The sequence below is a fragment of the Oncorhynchus mykiss genome, chromosome 14 (genome assembly GCF_013265735.2).
Source record: "Oncorhynchus mykiss isolate Arlee chromosome 14, USDA_OmykA_1.1, whole genome shotgun sequence".
In the NCBI taxonomy this organism is placed as follows: domain Eukaryota; kingdom Metazoa; phylum Chordata; class Actinopteri; order Salmoniformes; family Salmonidae; genus Oncorhynchus; species Oncorhynchus mykiss.
In genome coordinates this window covers 37,157,197-37,177,084 of record NC_048578.1, presented here as the reverse complement: position 1 = coordinate 37,177,084, position 19,888 = coordinate 37,157,197, and the positions used below count along the sequence as shown (strand labels likewise).

Here is a 19,888-nt window from a genome sequence, read left to right as displayed (position 1 = left end):
AGGAGAGGAGATAACAGTCATGAAAAGGTGATGGGAATGACTGGAGATCATCATCGCTGCTATGTGCCAAACATTTGGCTGGTCATTTTCCAGGCATGAACAATTCAGGACATTTCAGCGGGGGAGGCTTTGGCACAGAAATAACTCATTCAAAATGCAAATTGGTAATCAAGTCAGACATGAGCAGCAAGGAAACTGTTAATTTTCACACAAAGCAAACTTAATATGAGACAACCTGTGACTTGTCTCATTATCATCTCACATCGAGCCCCTAAAAACATCATCGTGTCGCCGAGATGAGACAACCTTTTCCAAAGCAACCTTTTCACGTACATGCTTGTTATAGAAGACTATCTGCTGCAGGCTTTACATGTGTTTAGTGCCACCTCCGCACAGCAAATGGTGTGGTGTATCTCCTCTCAAAAACTGTAAGAATTAGAATTCACAAGCAGGCCTCAGATAATCTGCAATATTCATCTTCCTCCACGATGTATTGAGTATTGTCTAGACTATGAATGGAGAATGCATGACATTATCCTACTTTCTGGTTTTAGGCCGACTTCATTAAGGCAACTGAGAAAATTGCGCTGCGATTTAATAGAACATCAATTAGATGATAAAAAGAACGGTGGGTTCTGCATGAGGCACTTATTAGCATAATACAGTACGGTCCTTTTCTAGGCAATAATCTACAATATTCCCGACATTTAACCTTTTTTTCCCTGAAATCGGAGGAATATGCTGCATCTGCAATTTCCTAGAGGGACTTTTGTTGTTACGGTTTATAGCAAAACTACACCTTGCTTTTCACTTGCTACACATAATGACATAAAGCCTTTTCAAAGAAAGCATGGTGGTTTCTCGGTGGCCTAAGGCTCTGTTCTGATTTAAGCGTGGAAACGTTGCTCATAAAGTCTGACAACAGAGAACAGCTCTACTAACACACAGCCTTATGGGTTCAACTAAATGCAGGCGAACAGCAGTGATACTGGGAGGGGTGGTACTGTATGGAGCTAGTACCTAATACATCTACCCTGTCTTTTCTGGGGTTTTGAATTATGGAATCTTTTTAAATGATTTAAGCTAGCGTTGACAATCTTCTGGAGTTAACAATTCGTGTAACTGTTTTTCAAACAAATAAGAATGAAAACAAACAATTCTTAAGAATACAAACTATTGATCTTCATGTCAAGCACACGAGCAGTGACAGTCACTCGATACTGATTGAGAGAAGTGTGAGCTCACCTTGACAAGTTCATAGTGTTGGATCCCATTGATCCCCACGTCTGGGTCAAATGCAGAGGGCACGGGGTATCGGGTGTTGATGGCAGTGTTCTCTGGGATGGAGATGTTTATTACGGTGGACTGGAAGAGTGGAGCGTTGTCATTGATGTCCTCAATCAGGAACCGGATCTTAACCAGACGGAAGATCTCGTCAGGCAGAACGGCGACCTCGATCTCGTAGAAGCAGCGCTTCTCGTTGAATACTCCTGAGCAGAGCTTCTCTCGGTCGATGCGGTGAGCCGTGGTGAAGATCTCCCCGGTGTTGGCCTCTACCCTCACCAAAGGCACATCGCCCGTTTTGTAGACGGGCTTAAACTGCAGTGGCGAGGACAGCTTGAAGTCAGGGTCAAGGTTCAGGTCCAAGTCCTTCCGTAGGTTCCCGATGCGGACATTCTCGGGCTGCTCCTCTCTCACCGTGTAGTCCTTCTCTTGGGCCCAGGACAGCAAGACCAGGCAGGTGAGTAACACCACCAGCACATGAGCATGACCTGCTAAGTCCATAATCAGAGAGGGTGGGAGTATTTTTTTCTTAAGGCTGCAACTCTGTCACTGGGGTAGAGAGAGAGAGAGAGAGAGAGAGAGAGAAAGAGAGAGAGAGAGAGAGAGAGAGTCATGTCTCTGCAAAAGTTACATGACACACAGGTTACGTCTGAAAAGCACACCCTATTCTCTGTATAGTGCACTACTTTTTGGCACCCTATTTCCTGTATAGTGCACTACTTTTTGGCACCCTATTTCCTGTATAGTGCACTACTTTTTGGCACCCTATTCCCTGTATAGTGCACTACTTTTTGGCACCCTATTCCCTGTATAGTGCACTACTTTTTGGCACCCTATTCCCTGTATAGTGCACTACTTTTTGGCACCCTATTCCCTGTATAGTGCACTACTTTTTGGCACCCTATTTCCTGTATAGTGCACTACTTTTTGGCACCCTATTTCCTGTATAGTGCACTACTTTTTGACCAGAGCTCTATGATCAAAAACAGTGCACTATTTAGGGAAGAGGGTTTCACTCAAACGCAGACCCATGTATTCTGACTGTAATTAGTATGATTCTCCCTTATGGAGAGGGTTGAACTTGACCTATCAACCTAACTAGCTCTGAGCCTGCATCCCTCCAATGTCTTTGAGAGCAAATTAACAGACATTTTACACAATTAACCTTTGATGACACCCCGTTGAACACAAAGACACGATCAGGTTATTAGTTGCCATATTCCATCAATCCGTTACATCGCAGTAATCCACCAATTCATATTTTCATCGCAGGGCGGGTGTGTGTGTGCGTGTGTGTGTGTGTGTGTGTGTGCGTGTGTGTGTGTGTGTGTGTGTGTGTGTGTGTGTGTGAATCAGAGGAGATCATCATTGGCGTAGTCTATACACAAACTTGTATGAATGTTTTTTGATGAGTTTAGCTAGTGTGAGGCATTACGTTTGGTACATGAGTTGACCTTGCGGTGTCATCGGGTTTGAAAGATATGCATTCTGGGAATCAGTCAGATCGTTACGAGCAGGAAACATGGGAACCCGACTAAGATTTGGTCCTGGTCTAAAGTACTATATATGTGTACTATATATGGGCTATGGTACTATTTAGGATGCCGACTACATTGGGGCGACAGGGTAGCCTAGTGGTTAGAGCGTGGGGCTAGTAACTGGAAGGTTGCAAGTTCAAATCCCCGAGCTGACAAGGGGATTTGTATAGTACCATAGCCCATATATAGTACATATATAGTCTGTCGTTCTGCCCCTCAACAGGCAGTTAACCCACTGTTCCTAGGCCGTCATTGAAAATAAGAATTTGTTCTTAACTGACTTTGTTCTTAACTGATTTGCCTAGTAAAATAAAGGTAAAATGTAAAAAAATAAAAAATAAATCGATCTTCCAGTGTGGTGGATACTGCGTGTGCAATAACCTTCATTTTAATGCAGAACCATAGATTAGAAAAAACATTTTAACAGCAAATTAACTTAAAAGTCTCATTTGTTGGAAGATCTGGAAGTTAAAAAAAACCTGTAAAAAACGATTCTGTGAATGCCCAGCCAAATGAAAACAACATGTTCTGCATAATAATTCATTGATGCATTACGAAAGCCACCATGTCTCACATTAGGATATAATTATATTATCATAGAATATAATCATAAAATAAAATCATTACCATTAGTTAATCGAGTTTTCTCTAACATGCTACATGTATTGTTATTAGACAGAAAATAAGTGCTCTGCCTGATCTCTCTCTCTCTCTCTCTCTCGATCATTAAGCCCATGGTAAATTAGTAAATAATCAATGGTAAAAAGAATAACACCCTATGGTTTTCAGCACCGTCTGACAGTATTCATAAATCAGTGTTTTCTTATTTTATGCCAGTTTACTTGGTAGATAGTTCCACCAATTCTATCATGGGCTTTGTGTGCTAAAACCTGCCTGGAGGGCAAAGGTCCCTATTGCCAAAACCAAACTAGGCCATCCAAAAAGGGAGCATGGAGATATGATGACAGTTGCTCTGCTTCTTATAGCAAGAACAACTTTCAGGTTATTTGGATTAGAATTTACGGCAGGGTAGCCTAGTGGTTAGAGCGTTGAACTAGTAACCGGAAGGTTGTGAGTTCAAACCCCCGAGCTGACATGGTACAAATCTGTCGTTCTGCCCCTGAACAGGCAGTTAACCCACTGTTCCCAGGCCGTCATTGAAAATAAGAATTTGTTCTTAACTGACTTGCCTGGTTAAATAAAGGTAAAAAAAAAAAAAAAAAATTTGGATTAGAATTTACGGTAACACTATACTTTTAAAATTTTATTTCAGGTCTCTTTTACAAGGGAGACCTGGACCAGCGGAGACATAAAGTTTGTTTAATTAGTGCATTATCATGCAGTTGTGATGCGTTTTAAGATGTGTCACGAGGACCCGTCTCTGCTTAGGTATGTAGCGCCCCTCATTGCTGGCTCAGTAAGACACATTTTTTTTATGTAACTTTAGTATAAAGAAATATTCCAAAATTGTGGAAAGTTTTCTACCACTCCATAAGGGATAGTAATGATCTTATAATCATTTTTGACCCATTTCCATGGATCCCTTGTCTTGCAAAAATACTATTATCATTGGTCAACAAACAGCTATGTTACTATCTATCTGTAAATTGTGTTCTTAATATTAATTAATCAATCTGGATTCAGACCTAAACATAGCACCACTACGGCTACCATGCTTGTTGTAAATTATATTGCAAATGCCTTAGACGAAATAATGAATTGTACTGCCATGTTTGTAGCCTTGTCAAAAGCTTCTGATACTGATTCTGATTAATAAGCTGTCCTCCATAGGGTTGGGTAAAAATGTATGTCAACGGTTTCTTAATTATCTCAATGACAGAATTCAGGACATCAAGGTAGATGTTGTCAAAATAGGAGTTCCTTGAGTTACATAAAGGTGTGCCCCAAGGTTCGATCCTCGGCCCACTACTGTTTACAATCTAAATAAATAACATTGATAATGCTGTAAAATAATGTTTTATATACATTTATATGCAGATGATACAGGTTTGTACTCAATTGCTCCATCGGTGGGCCAAGACTTTTCACATTTGAAGTTTGATTTTTATAGCACTGCAGAGGTCATGGATCTAAAGCTAGTGCTAAATGTAAACAAAACAACATGAATACTTTTTTTCTAGGTCCCATAACCCAGATTTAAATGCATTTGTAATGCCTAGTTTGAACTGTACACAAATTGAGCGAGTTCCTTCCTAGAAATATATTGGTATCTTCCTTGACAACAAACTGTCATTTAAAAAACATGTCACTGAGCTGGTGAAGAAGTTGAAGTTCAAGGTTGGTTTATTTTACAGAAACAAAGGATGTCTGACTTTGGTTAATAGGAAGGAAATTGTCCAAGACACTTTTATGTCTGTTTTAGATTCTGGGGATATTATCTATATGCGTGCAGCAGCAGCTACACTTAAACCACAAGATTATGTTTTTTATTGTGCCCTTGGGTTTATTACTGGTGATGGTTCTAGAACTCACCATTGGGCCCTTAGGTTTATTACTGGTGATGGTTCTAGAACTCACCATTGGTCCTTAGGTTTATTACTGATGATGGTTCTAGAACTCACCATTGTTCCTTTAGGTTTATTACTGGTGATGGTTCTAGAACTCACCATTGTTCCCTTAGTTTTATTACTGGTGATGATTCTAGAACTCAACATTGTTCGCTTAGTTTATTACTGGTGATGGTTCTAGAACTCACCATTGGTCCTTAGGTTTATTACATGTGATGGTTATGGAACTCACCATTGTGCCATTAGGTTTATTACTGGTGATGATTCTAGAACTCAACATTGTTCCCTTAATTTTATTACTGGTGATGATTCTAGAACTCACCATTGGACACAGGTTTATTACTGGTGATGATTCTCGAACTCACCATTGGGCCCTTAGGTTTATTACTGGTGATGATTCTCGAACTCACCATTGTTCCCTTAGTTTTATTACTGGTGATGATTCTAGAACTCACCATTGGACACTTAGGTTTATTGCTGGTGATGATTCTAGAACTCACCATTGTGTTTTGTGTCAAAAAGTGGGTTGGGCCTCTTTATATGTAAGGAGAGAACAGCATTGTCTTCTGTTGATCTACAAAGCACTGATGCAGAAACGTCCTATGTATCTATCAATTTAGACTTACAAATTCCCAAACCCAGTCTCAGGCTTGAATAACACTGGAAGCCCCTTCGGTTTCCACAGATTTGGGTAAAGCTTATTTTAGTTTTTTTGCGCCTTTTATGTGAAACAATTTACAAATTTTACAGAGTCATGATCGGAGACATCTATGTTGATAAATATGTCAGTTTTTCTTAATACGTTTTGTCATGTTGTGTATTGTATGTGTTTGACGTATTCATGCAGGGCTCATCTGTAAAACAGATCCTAGTCTCAGTATGACTTCAAAATAAAGGTGATATAAAATAGGAGAATTCATGACCCCTTTTTAATGTCAAACCTTGGAAGACATCTTAAAAGAAATAGTACATAACACCACAGCTGCAATACACTGGGGTTAAACATGGATGTATTCAATAACGCTTCGCGTTTCAACGTTATTTTTTACATAATTCCAACAACTTACATCCAATCACTAAGATATTAATTTGTTATTTACGTCTCGCTGCATTCCAGGCCTATCCATCTGATCTCTGAGCATTTATCATACGCCTTATAGGAGATGTAGACTCACACAACACATTGGTTAGGAGGTAATAAAGAGAGTATCAATCTACCTTTCATTTCCCCTCCCAGAGCCCTCATTTTAATATCCATCACAGAGATTTTGCACAGCTGTGTTGAGAAGCGTTCTGTGTCAACTGTGCATTTTCTATCGACAGTACATAGGGACAGAGCTAGTACACTGTCTTGAGAATGAATCTATGACTACCGTATGAAAACTTTACAATATGGGACATTTTACAATGAGATGGTGGTGCCATCTAACTGCCATAGCAGCATCCCTAAAAGTAAATCAATTACTACAATAGTTGAAGGATTTAATCAAACTCATTTGGAATCAGCCAGAAAGGCAAGGTGTTCTATTGTTAACTCCTATGATCTTATCTGACTGTCTTTCAATCATTGTCATAATGAAGCACTCAGGTGAGACTCATTATAGGGTTAGAATCCTTATAGGGCTTTAGACTCATTAAAGGGATAGACTCATTATAGGATTAGACTCATTATAGAGATACTCATTATAAGGTTAGACACATTATACGGTTTGGGTTAGACTCATTATAGGGTTAGACACATTATTGGGTTAACGTTAGACTCATTATAGGGTTCGGGTTAGAATCCTTATAGGGTTAGACTCATTATAGGGTTAGAATCCTTATAGGATTAGACTCATTATAGGGTTAGAATCCTTATAGGGTTAGGGTTAGAATCATTATAGGGTTAAGTTTAGACTCATTATAGGGTTAGACTCATTATAGGATTAGACACATTATAATGTTTGGGTTATAATCATTAAAGGGTTAAGTTTAGAATCATTTTTGTGTTAGGTTTAGACTCATTATAGGGTCAGGGTTAGACTCATTATAGGGTTAAGTTTAGACTCATTATAGGATTAGATTCATTATAGGTATATAATCATTATAGGGCTAGACTCATTATAGGGTTACGGTTAGAATCATTATAGGGTTAGACTCATTATAGGGTTAACGTTACACTCATTATAGGGTTTGGGTTAGAATCATTATAGGTTTAGACTCATTATAAGGATAGACTCATTATAGGGTTATGGTTAGACTCAATATAGGGTTAGAATCATTCTAAGGTTTGGGTTAGACTCAATATAGGGTTAAGTTTAGACTCATTATAGGATTAGTCTCACTATAGGTTTATAGGGATAGACTCAATATAGTGTTCGACTCCTTATAGGGTTAGACTCATTATAGGGTTAGACTCATTATAGGGTTAAGGTTAGACTCAGTATAGGGTTAAGTTTAGATGCATTACAGGATTAGTCTCACTATAGGTTTATACTCATTATAGGGATAGACTCAATATAGTGTTAGACTCATTATAGGGGTAGGGTTAGAGTCCTTATAGTGTTAGACTCCTTATAGGGTTAGACTCATTATAAGGTTAGACTCATTATAGGGTTAAGGTTAGACTCAGTATAGGGTTAAGGTTAGACTCAGTGTAGGGATAGACTCATTATAGTGTCAGACTCATTATAGGGTACATTTTAGACTCATTATAGGGTTCGGGTTAGAATCATTATAGGGTTAGATTCATTATAAGGTTAGGATTCGACTCATTATAGGGTTAGGGTTAGACTCATTACAGGGTTAGGGTTAGACTCATTATAGGGTTAGACTCATTATAGGGTCAGTTTTAGACTCATTATAGGGTTAGCCTCATTATAGGGTTAGACTCATTATAGGGTTAGACTCATTATAGGGTTAAGGTTAGACTCATTATAGAGTTAGACTCATTATAGAGTTAGACTTATTATAGGGTACGTTTTAGACTCATCATAGGGTTCGGGTTAGAATCATTATAGGGTTGGACTCATTATAGGGATAGACTCATTATAGGGTTACACTCAATTTGGGGTTGGGGTTAAGCTCATTATAGGGTTAGACTCATTATAGGGTTAGGGTTAGACTCATTATAGGGTTAGACTCATTATAGGGTTAGGGTTAGACTCATTATAGGGTTAGACTCATTATAGCGTTAGACTCATTATAGGGTTAGACTCATTATAGGGTTAGGATTAGATTAATTATAGGGTTAGAATCCTTATAGGGCTTTAGACTCATTAAAGGGATAGACTCATTATAGGATTAGACTCATTATAGAGATACTCATTATAAGGTTAGACACATTATACGGTTTGGGTTAGACTCATTATAGGGTTAGACACATTATTGGGTTAACGTTAGACTCATTATAGGGTTCGGGTTAGAATCCTTATAGGGTTAGACTCATTATAGGGTTAGAATCCTTATAGGATTAGACTCATTATAGGGTTAGAATCCTTATAGGGTTAGGGTTAGAATCATTATAGGGTTAAGTTTAGACTCATTATAGGGTTAGACTCATTATAGGATTAGACACATTATAATGTTTGGGTTATAATCATTAAAGGGTTAAGTTTAGAATCATTTTTGTGTTAGGTTTAGACTCATTATAGGGTCAGGGTTAGACTCATTATAGGGTTAAGTTTAGACTCATTATAGGATTAGATTCATTATAGGTATATAATCATTATAGGGCTAGACTCATTATAGGGTTACGGTTAGAATCATTATAGGGTTAGACTCATTATAGGGTTAACGTTACACTCATTATAGGGTTTGGGTTAGAATCATTATAGGTTTAGACTCATTATAAGGATAGACTCATTATAGGGTTATGGTTAGACTCAATATAGGGTTAGAATCATTCTAAGGTTTGGGTTAGACTCAATATAGGGTTAAGTTTAGACTCATTATAGGATTAGTCTCACTATAGGTTTATAGGGATAGACTCAATATAGTGTTCGACTCCTTATAGGGTTAGACTCATTATAGGGTTAGACTCATTATAGGGTTAAGGTTAGACTCAGTATAGGGTTAAGTTTAGATGCATTACAGGATTAGTCTCACTATAGGTTTATACTCATTATAGGGATAGACTCAATATAGTGTTAGACTCATTATAGGGGTAGGGTTAGAGTCCTTATAGTGTTAGACTCCTTATAGGGTTAGACTCATTATAAGGTTAGACTCATTATAGGGTTAAGGTTAGACTCAGTATAGGGTTAAGGTTAGACTCAGTGTAGGGATAGACTCATTATAGTGTCAGACTCATTATAGGGTACATTTTAGACTCATTATAGGGTTCGGGTTAGAATCATTATAGGGTTAGATTCATTATAAGGTTAGGATTCGACTCATTATAGGGTTAGGGTTAGACTCATTACAGGGTTAGGGTTAGACTCATTATAGGGTTAGACTCATTATAGGGTCAGTTTTAGACTCATTATAGGGTTAGCCTCATTATAGGGTTAGACTCATTATAGGGTTAGACTCATTATAGGGTTAAGGTTAGACTCATTATAGAGTTAGACTCATTATAGAGTTAGACTTATTATAGGGTACGTTTTAGACTCATCATAGGGTTCGGGTTAGAATCATTATAGGGTTGGACTCATTATAGGGATAGACTCATTATAGGGTTACACTCAATTTGGGGTTGGGGTTAAGCTCATTATAGGGTTAGACTCATTATAGGGTTAGGGTTAGACTCATTATAGGGTTAGACTCATTATAGGGTTAGGGTTAGACTCATTATAGGGTTAGACTCATTATAGCGTTAGACTCATTATAGGGTTAGACTCATTATAGGGTTAGGGTTAGATTAATTATAGGGTTAGACTCATTATAGGGTTAGGGTTAGAATCATTATGGGGATAGACTCATTATAATGTTAAGGTTAGACTCATTATAGGATTAGACTCATTATAGGATTAGACTCCACAATGAGTAGGGTGTGTATTAGAATCATTATAGTAATAGACTCATTATAGGGATAGACTCATTATAGGGTTGTGTTTAGACTCATTATAGGGATGGGTTAGACTCATAGTTTTTGACTCATTATAGGGTTAGGGTTAGACTCATTATAGGGTTAGGGTTAGACTCATTATAGGGTTGAGGTTAGACTCATTATAGTTTTGACTCATAGGGTTAGGGTTAGACTCATTATAGGGTTAGGCTTAAACTCATTATAAGATTTACACTCATCATAGGGTTAGGTTTAGACTCATTATAGGGTTGGGGTTAGACTCATTACAGGGTTACGTTTAGACTCGTTATAGGGTTGGGGTTAGACTCATTATAGGGTTGGGGTTAGACTCATTATAGGGTTAGGTTTAGACTCATTATGGGGTTAGGTTTAGACTCATCATAGGGTTAGTTTTAGACTCATTATAGGGTTAGGTTTAGACTCATTATAGGGTTAGGGTTAGACTCATTATAGGGTTAGGGTTAGACTCATTATAGGGTTAGCTTTAGACTCATTATAGGGTTGGGGTTAGACTCATTATAGGGTTAGGTTTAGACTCGTTATAGGGTTGGGGTTAGACTCATTATAGGGTTGGGGTTAGACTCACTATAGGGTTGGGTTTAGACTCATTATAGGGTTGGGTTTAGACTCATTATAGGGTTGGGGTTAGACTCATTATAGGGTTAGGGTTAGACTTAGTATAGGGTTAGGTTTAGACTCCTTATAGGGTTAGGTTTAGACTCATTATAGAGTTGGGGTTAGACTCATTATAGGGTTAGGTTTAGACTCATTATAGGGTTAGGTTTAGACTCATTATAGGGTTGGGGTTAGACTCATTATAGGGTTAGGTTTAGACTCATTATAGGGTTAGGTTTAGACTCATTATAGGGTTGGGGTTAGACTCATTATAGGGTTAGGGTTAGACTCATTATAGGGTTAGACTCATTATAGGGTCAGTTTTAGACTCATTATAGGGTTAGCCTCATTATAGGGTTAGACTCATTATAGGGTTAGGGTTAGACTCATTATAGGGTTAGACTAATTATAGGGTTAGACTCATTATAGAGTTAGACTCATTATAGGGTTAAGGTTAGACACATTATAGGGATAGACTCATTATAGAGTTAGACTCATTATAGGGTACGTTTTAGACTCATTATAGAGTTCGGTTTGGAATCATTATAGGGTTGGACTCATTATAGGGATAGACTCATTATAGGATTACACTCAATTTGGGGTTGGGGTTAAGCTCATTATAGGGTTAGACTCATTATAGGGTTAGGGTTAGACTCATTATAGGGTTAGACTCATTATAGCGTTAGACTCATTATAGGGTTAGGGCTAGACTCATTATAGGGTTAGGGTTAGATTAATTATAGGGTTAGACTCATTATAGGGTTAGGGTTAGACTCATTATAGGGATAGACTCATTATAATGTTAAGGTTAGACTCATTATAGGATTAGACTCCACAATGAGTAGGGTTTGTATTAGAATCTTTATAGTAATAGACTCATCATAGGGTTAGATTCATTATATGGATAGACTCATTATAGGGATAGACTCATTATAGGGTTGTGTTTAGACTCATTATAGGGTTGGGGTTAGACTCATAGTTTTTGACTCATTATAGGTTTATGGTTAGACTCATTATAGGGTTAGGGTTAAACTCATTATAAGATTTACACTCATCATAGGGTTAGGTTTAGACTCATTATAGGGTTAGGTTTAGACTCATTATAGGGTTGGGGTTAGACTCATTATAGGATTACGTTTAGACTCGTTATAAGGTTGGGGTTAGACTCATTATAGGGTTGGGGTTAGACTCATTATAGGGTTAGGTTTAGACTCATTATAGGGTTGGGGTTAGACTCATTATAGGGTTGGGGTTAGACTCATTATAGGGTTAGGTTTAGACTCATTATGGGGTTAAGTTTAGACTCATTATAGGGTTGGGGTTAGACTCATTATAGGGTTGGGGTTAGACTCATTATAGGGTTGGGTTTAGACTCATTATAGGGTTAGGGTTAGACTTATTATAGGGTTAGGTTTAGACTCCTTATAGGGTTAGGTTTAGACTCATTATAGAGTTGGGGTTAGACTCATTATAGGGTTAGGTTTAGACTCATTATAAGGTTAGGTTTAGACTCATTATAAGGTTGGGGTTAGACTCATTATAGGGTTAGGTTTAGACTCATTATAGAGTTAGGTTTAGACTCATTATTGGGTTAGGTTTAGACTCATTATAGGGTTAGGTTTAGACTCATCATAGGGTTGGGGTTAGACTCATTATAGGGTTGGGGTTAGACTCATTATAGGGTTAGGTTTAGACTCATTATAGGGTTAGGGTTAGACTTATTATAGGGTTAGGTTTAGACTCCTTATAGGGTTAGGTTTAGACTCATTATAGAGTTGGGGTTAGACTCATTATAGGGTTAGGTTTAGACTCATTATAAGGTTAGGTTTAGACTCATTATAAGGTTGGGGTTGGACTCATTATAGGGTTAGGTTTAGACTCATTATAGAGTTAGGTTTAGACTCATTATTGGGTTAGGTTTAGACTCATTATAGGGTTAGGTTTAGACTCATTATAGGGTTACGTTTAGACTCATTATAGGGTTAGGTTTAGACTCATTATAGGGTTAGGTTTAGACTCATTATAGAGTTGGGGTTAGACTCATTATAGGGTTTCGGTTAGACTCATTATAAGCCTTTTTGGGTTAGAAAAGCATTGCTTACGGTGTCTACATGACAGCCATCTACGTGAAGGTTACTCTCAACAGCACAGATAAATGAAAACACTGCGTGGGGGTTGTGGTTTGTTTGTCTGAAGTTTTCACCTTTCCTAGAGAGAAAGAAGGGTTCATTTAGCCACGTTCTGCACAGATCTTTCTCCAAATTACACCATCTTCAAAACTATGCATTGGATCTAATGGGATTGAGCAATGAGCTACAACTTTTACAGTTTCAAAAAAGAACAGTTTGACAACAAAGAATTGGGAAAATAATGAATGAACGACTAATGAAAATAAAGTTTAAATGTCAATCAAGCAGAACATCTTTCCATGCTAACATTTCACTAGGCTCCAGAAAGAGCTATTTTGAGCCCTAGGCGAGACAACTCTGCTTCTCTCCTCTCTCTGGAGACAGAGCTGAACGGGGGAGGCTAGTAGCAGACAGCTCCTGGATTACTTTACATGACAATATGATGGACAGGCCGTTCGGGCAGGCTAGTATTATCAGACTGAGCTGTGGCAGAGGAGAGAGGGGGGTGGGGGAACACCTTCACCTTCCCAAAGAATGTATTTATCTGGCATCTTAAACGGAAGATTGATGGAGTCACTCCAGAAATGTTGTTCTCTATCCCCAAAACTGTGATTTGGGTGTCCATGGATATACATGAAGAGATATGTCTTAAAGCCTTTGCAAGCTGGACTTGCAAAGCGACACAATCTTGGTAACCCCAGTCTCTATCTCTCTTGGTTTCATGGAGCTTCGACAGACTGGCAGACAGACAGGTTTATTGTCAAGATATATTCAGTCTTCCCTTAAAAGATCTACAGCCTAGAAGTTTCCTTATCTAGTTGTCACAAGAGGAATAATGGTAGATTTCTCATCACTGCGTAATGACTGTGGTCTTCAGAGCTGGGGCAGAGAAGATTCCTGCTGATAAGAATGAACCATTTTAAAAATAGCTAATTAGTATTGTCTTTTTGACATTTTAGCTCAGATAAGACTAATACATTGTCAATATGTCTTAATTCTTCAGTCAAATTTGTTAAAAATGTGTTTAGTCCCAATGTACATTAAATGCATCAATCATATATCAATCCCGAGGTAAAATAAATCAAACTTTTCAAAGTTATGAGAATAATGTTTTGCTTTTGTGCAGTTGCATTATTTTCTGGATAGAAATGTCAACACGGTGAGATAATAATCAAAACAAATTTCTGTTTTTAATATGAGAAAGAAAACGTCAAGATATTCCATCACTAAGAATGACCAACACAGAGGTGATAACGTCACAAAAAAAATTGTCATGAAAATCTTTTTACATCGTGTCACGTCAGTTCATGTGATAACACTCTGAGTACCTCTAGAGGGCAGTGAAGAGACATGTCAGTTAATTACACATGGAATAGTACCAGCGCCAATATAAATATCAGGATCATTTGAACATCTAATGCTAAAGAGTAAAATTAAAAAATGTTTGATAACATTTGCTTTATTCAAACTTTTGATTGGATAGTCAAACCCTTCAAATCTATTTTTATTTGTCACAAACACAAGTTTGTTTGGTAGCTATTGAAAGTGGTGAATAGTATTAGTTCAGTATATTATTTTAAAAAATTATAGGAAAGGGAATAGCAATCATTCTCGAGAAACCATTGGCTTGGTAAGCAGTTTTTTTTTTTTAAATATCTATGCATTTGGAAAGGAAAAAAAGTAGTTTAGCACAGCAGGATTAAATGCGACGTGTTTTTGTTGTGTTAGCCAAAGAGTCGATGAAGACTATACTGTTCACAATACAATACACATAATGGATACCCTTGACTGTGTTTCTCTGTTTGATGTTGACCATGCCCTACGAGACAGACATTATGTGTGTGCAAATGTTTAGCGTTCTAAATCATTGTGGAAGTTAGGCTACTGAAGAAATAGAGACGTGATTTAAATTCAAAAACAATTATTAGTTCAAGTTGTATTTGTCACATGCACAAGTACAGTGAAATTCATAACTTGAACGCTCTGCCCAACAGCGCAGTAATCAATATCAAAATAGCATAGCCAATACAAACGCAGCATACAATAAAGACAAGCACAGTGCCAATAACACAAGTACAATGTACAGGGATACTGGAGTGTTTCAGGTACATATGTAGATATAGGAGGGTATTAGAGAACGTGACTGGTAGCAGGATTATCATTAATAATAATAATAATAATAATAATAATAATAATAATAATAATAATAATGATAATAATAATAATAGTAATAATAATAATAATAATAATAATAATAATAATAATGATAATACTAATAATAATAATAGTCATATAAAAATATATATAATATAATTTAATATATATATGATAATAATAATATAATATAATATATATGATATAATATAGTGCATATGATAAAAATACTACAATATAATATATATGATGATAATAATAAATAATATATATGGTAATAATAATATGATGTAGTAGATATGATAATAAGACTATAATAAAATATATATGATAACAATAATATAGTATATTATATATGCCAATAATAATATAGTACATATGATAATAATACTATAATATAATAAATATGAGAATAATAATATAATGTAATATATTTGATAATAATAATATCATATATATGAACATAATAATATAATATATATGATAATAATAAAATAATAAAAAAATAATAATAATAATAATATCATGTAATAAATACGATAAGAGGAAAAAGGTGGACCATTCACAACCACATTTTGAAGCTTGCAACTGAAGTCTCAGATATTGTTTTGGACACTGTTGATATAGCTCCACCAGCTATAAAACCACGAACCAATATAACACCAGCTAGTTATGATTTGGTGGACTTGTAAGAGGCAACACCAGACACAGTCAAAATTGCACATCCAAGTAGAACACTCAGACGTCATACTTTTAACTACCATTGAAGAATAGTTTATCATTCCACTGGGCAATAGTTAATTAATTACCACAACTAAGGACAGGACAACTAAGCACTGGTGTACATTTGAATGAATGCAAAACTAAGAGACTGTGGATGTGGTATGATCACTAAGGTGTAGATCTAAGAACTTAAGCGTTATCAATCTCTGTTAGCCTACACTGCCTACACCATATCAATTATCAAAAAAGCTTAGAAGACTCAACACGTCTTTCTAAGAGTAAATTCAGACATGTCTTGTAAGTCAGAAAATCATTAAGCAATCAATCTTGGATAACCTGCTGTGAATAAAATGTGAATAGCCTCCATTTGCTCAAACAAGGAATAGACCTACAGTTAGTTTTTATAATAATTAATCGTCCTCTACAATAACAGTATGACATCGCCTGCTATGTACAAATTTAAAAGCTATATGGTAGTGACTATGTTGCCCATGTGAATCCCTTCAATAAAATGAGCATGGATAGCCTAGTGCATGTCCTTTTCGAGCATGGAGCGTGTGGGTACTGTGTTTACTGTACAGCATATGTGTTACTCAAGAGCACTAATCAGTCCCTATATATCAAATAATGGACCTGCTGACAATGCTTTTGTAAAAGGGGATAATGCCCCTGAAGTTGAAAGGATAAACGCTGCATTCCAGTCGCGGTGTGCATTATCCATAATGCAATTTGACCAGGGAGGTCCGCTTTAATTATGAAACTCATTAACCGTCATTAGGGTTAGCAGTGTGGTTAAGATTAGGTATAAAATCTGATTTTTATGACTTTGTGGCTGTGCCAGCTAGTGACCGCTCTGCTAACCTGCTCATTAAACGTGCAGTCAAAAACTCACCTGCCGAAAAGTATGCGGTAGCCTAGTTTACACAGCCTACTTAAAACACGAATTTGAAAAAAAGTATACCAATGTTGACCACGCACAGATTGAATAACTCATGACCGAGAATAATGGTCATGAGACAGCTAGGGTTGAATAGTCTATTCAATAATACCCTATAGGCTGCTTGAAGAAAACACAGTATAAATGTTTTGAAACGTGTCGTGATCATAACTATAAAGACCTTTACTATAACGAGATTAATGTTGTTGTTTTTTTACACGATAGATTGTGGACTGACCAAATCCGATGCGTAAAAACAATGACTCAATGGGTGTCTCGTTTTAACGCTGAATGTGATTATTGTGTTGTTGCTTTTTTATCTATAAGTTGTTTGATAACATTTTTATGGTGCCATTCAGACAACCCTGTAATTGAGCGACGCGAATCAACTGCGATGTGGCATCCGGTCCGTAGGAATATAGCCTACAGTTTGCGTAAATTGATGGTCAATTTGGCTTCCTATTTTTGACCATCATAATAACATTATTTTCCTCTAGATCGGTTGAATACTTTCCTTTTAAATGTACCTATAATTTTCACATGACATGATACCGTAAAAACTTGTAGGATTGTATTCAGAATGAAATAAACTAATATTAGAAATGGATGATGTTACCTGTCTTTACTTGACACTAGTGATAGTAATGTTGACCTTCTATCCCTTCAAACAGAATATGGAAAATCAATCGCAATTCCCGTCACGTAGCGACATCAGTGCTTTAGAAGAAGAAGTGCCATAGAATTACACTGAAGTGGAAAAGTGGAGAAAAAAAAGATCCTCTTCTGGTAGCGGGAATCAAAACAAAAAACACACATCAGGGTAGGGTTATCCACTACAGCAAAGGATCCATGTCCTAAAAAAAGTCTATGGTCCACATGCGGGAGGCAAAGGCATTGATTGCAGAATATTTTTTTTTGTAACTCAAAGAGCCTATGTAATTCCTCTTCAGATGTCGTGGGTTAACTGTGGTTCAATCGCGGGCGGCAGGAGAGATGGTGATGGTCCAAGTCGCTTGATTTACGTGAAATAGCCCTGCGTGTGTTTTAAAATGCTCTCTCTTGCAACAAATGGTGCAAATCGCTTGTATGGAAGACCGTTTCATTGATCATGTGTAACAGCGTTTTAACAATGCGCATAAACTTCCATCCAAGAGCGCACAAAAATGAAACAGTTTGGTACGATTGCTGAAAACTTCAGTTTTTTCGGCACAGTTTTTTTTTTAAAGGTTATTATTCAGCAACAAAAAATAACACATAAATGGGCTGTAGCCTGGGTAGTGTTCTGTCCCCCAACGGAGTTTGATGAAAGTGTTCCTTAGTGCGGTATCACTTACAGCGGGGCTGAAATAGACGTTATGCTGTATCTGTGTGCTAAGCTGTGCCTAGTTGTCTCAGTAGTATTGCATGAACCCGGTCCCTTAGTACTGCCCACCTCTCTGCCTCCAACTGACATCACTGTGGGAGGAGGGGCCTACAATACATATTACAGATCCCATCCTCTCCAATCCTCTTAAAGCTGCACTGCCGAGGAGCTCCCTGCATTGAGTTTTAGCTGGATGTCGAGTCTTGTGTTGACCACTACAAACACCACAAGATGCATCGGCTCTGCTGAAGCCTGGCTCCAATAACTGCCTGAGAAAGAGGGGGGACTGCACTAGCTTACCCCAACTCCCCCACATTGACTCCTGCACATTGACTCTGCACCGGTACCCCCTGTACATAGCCCAGCTGCTGTTATTTTACTGCAACTCTTTAATCGTTTTTATGTTTTATTTCTTACTTATCTATTTCTTACCTAAAACTTATTTTTCTTAAACTGCATTGTTGGTTAAGGGTTTGTAAGTAAGCATTTCACTGTAAGGTCTACACGTGTTCTATTCAGTACGTGTGACAAATAGTGATTTGGTAACCGCCTGAGAAAGAGGGGGCACTACACTAACCTAGCTCCAATGACTGCCTGAGAAAGAGGGGGCACTGCACTAGCCTAGCCTGGCTCCAATAACCACCTGAGAAAGAGGGGGCACTGCACTAACCTAGCCTGGCTCCAATAACCACCTGAGAAAGAGGGGGCACTGCACTAACCTAGCATGGCTCCAATAACCACCTGAGAAAGAGATGGCACTGCACTAGCCTAGCCTGGCTCCAATAACCACCTGAGAAAGAGGGGGCACTGCACTAACCTAGCCTGGCTCCAATAACCACCTGAGAAAGAGAAGGCACTGCACTAGCCTAGCCTGGCTCCAATAACCACCTGAGAAAGAGGGGGCACTGCACTAACCTAGCCTGGCTCCAATAACCACCTGAGAAAGAGAAGGCACTGCACTAGCCTAGCCTGGCTCCAATAACCACCTGAGAAAGAGGGGGCACTGCACTAACCTAGCCTGGCTCCAATAACCACCTGAGAAAGAGGGGGCACTGCACTAACCTAGCCTGTCTTCAATAACCACCTGAGAAAGAGGGGGCACTGCACTAGCCTAGCCTGGCTCCAATAACCACCTGAGAAAGAGAAGGCACTGCACTAACCTAGCCTGGCTCCAATAACCACCTGAGAAAGAGGGGGCACTGCACTAACCTAGCATGGCTTCAATAACCACCTGAGAAAGAGAAGGCACTGCACTAACCTAGCATGGCTTCAATAACCACCTGAGAAAGAGAAGGCACTGCACTAGCCTAGCCTGGCTCCAATAACCACCTGAGAAAGAGGGGGCACTGCACTAGCCTAGCCTGGCTCCAATAACCACCTGAGAAAGAGAGGGCACTGCACTAACCTAGCCTGGCTCCAATTCCCTATAGGAAACACTAAGCATAAAGTTGCTCTTAAAGTTGCTCATACTGTATACCTCATTTATAACAATGTAACAACATTATAATAATATGCAGTTTCGTGGTAATGTCTCTGTTATTGCAAATGTGTTTTTTTTAAATGCTTTTAAACAGTAAATACAGTCCCTAATCAACTTGGGTGATTACTC

The 19,888-nt window shown here is 37.9% G+C and overlaps 1 protein-coding gene across 2 annotated transcripts in view; it reads right to left on the bottom strand.

The window, feature by feature from the left end:
* The window catches only part of LOC110489225 (protocadherin-11 X-linked), a 280,236-nt gene extending 261,913 nt beyond the window's left edge, over positions 1–18,323 (bottom strand). For both annotated transcript variants that reach the window (XM_036943475.1, XM_021561859.2), the window contains exons 1-2: positions 17,533–18,323; positions 1,246–1,833 (exon numbers count right to left, since the gene is read on the bottom strand). In XM_036943475.1, coding sequence (XP_036799370.1) covers positions 1,246–1,785 — 540 coding nt within the window. In that variant the 5' untranslated portion in view covers positions 1,786–1,833; positions 17,533–18,323. The remainder of the gene's footprint in view (positions 1–1,245; positions 1,834–17,532) is intronic.
* Between the last annotated feature and the right edge of the window lie 1,565 nt (positions 18,324–19,888).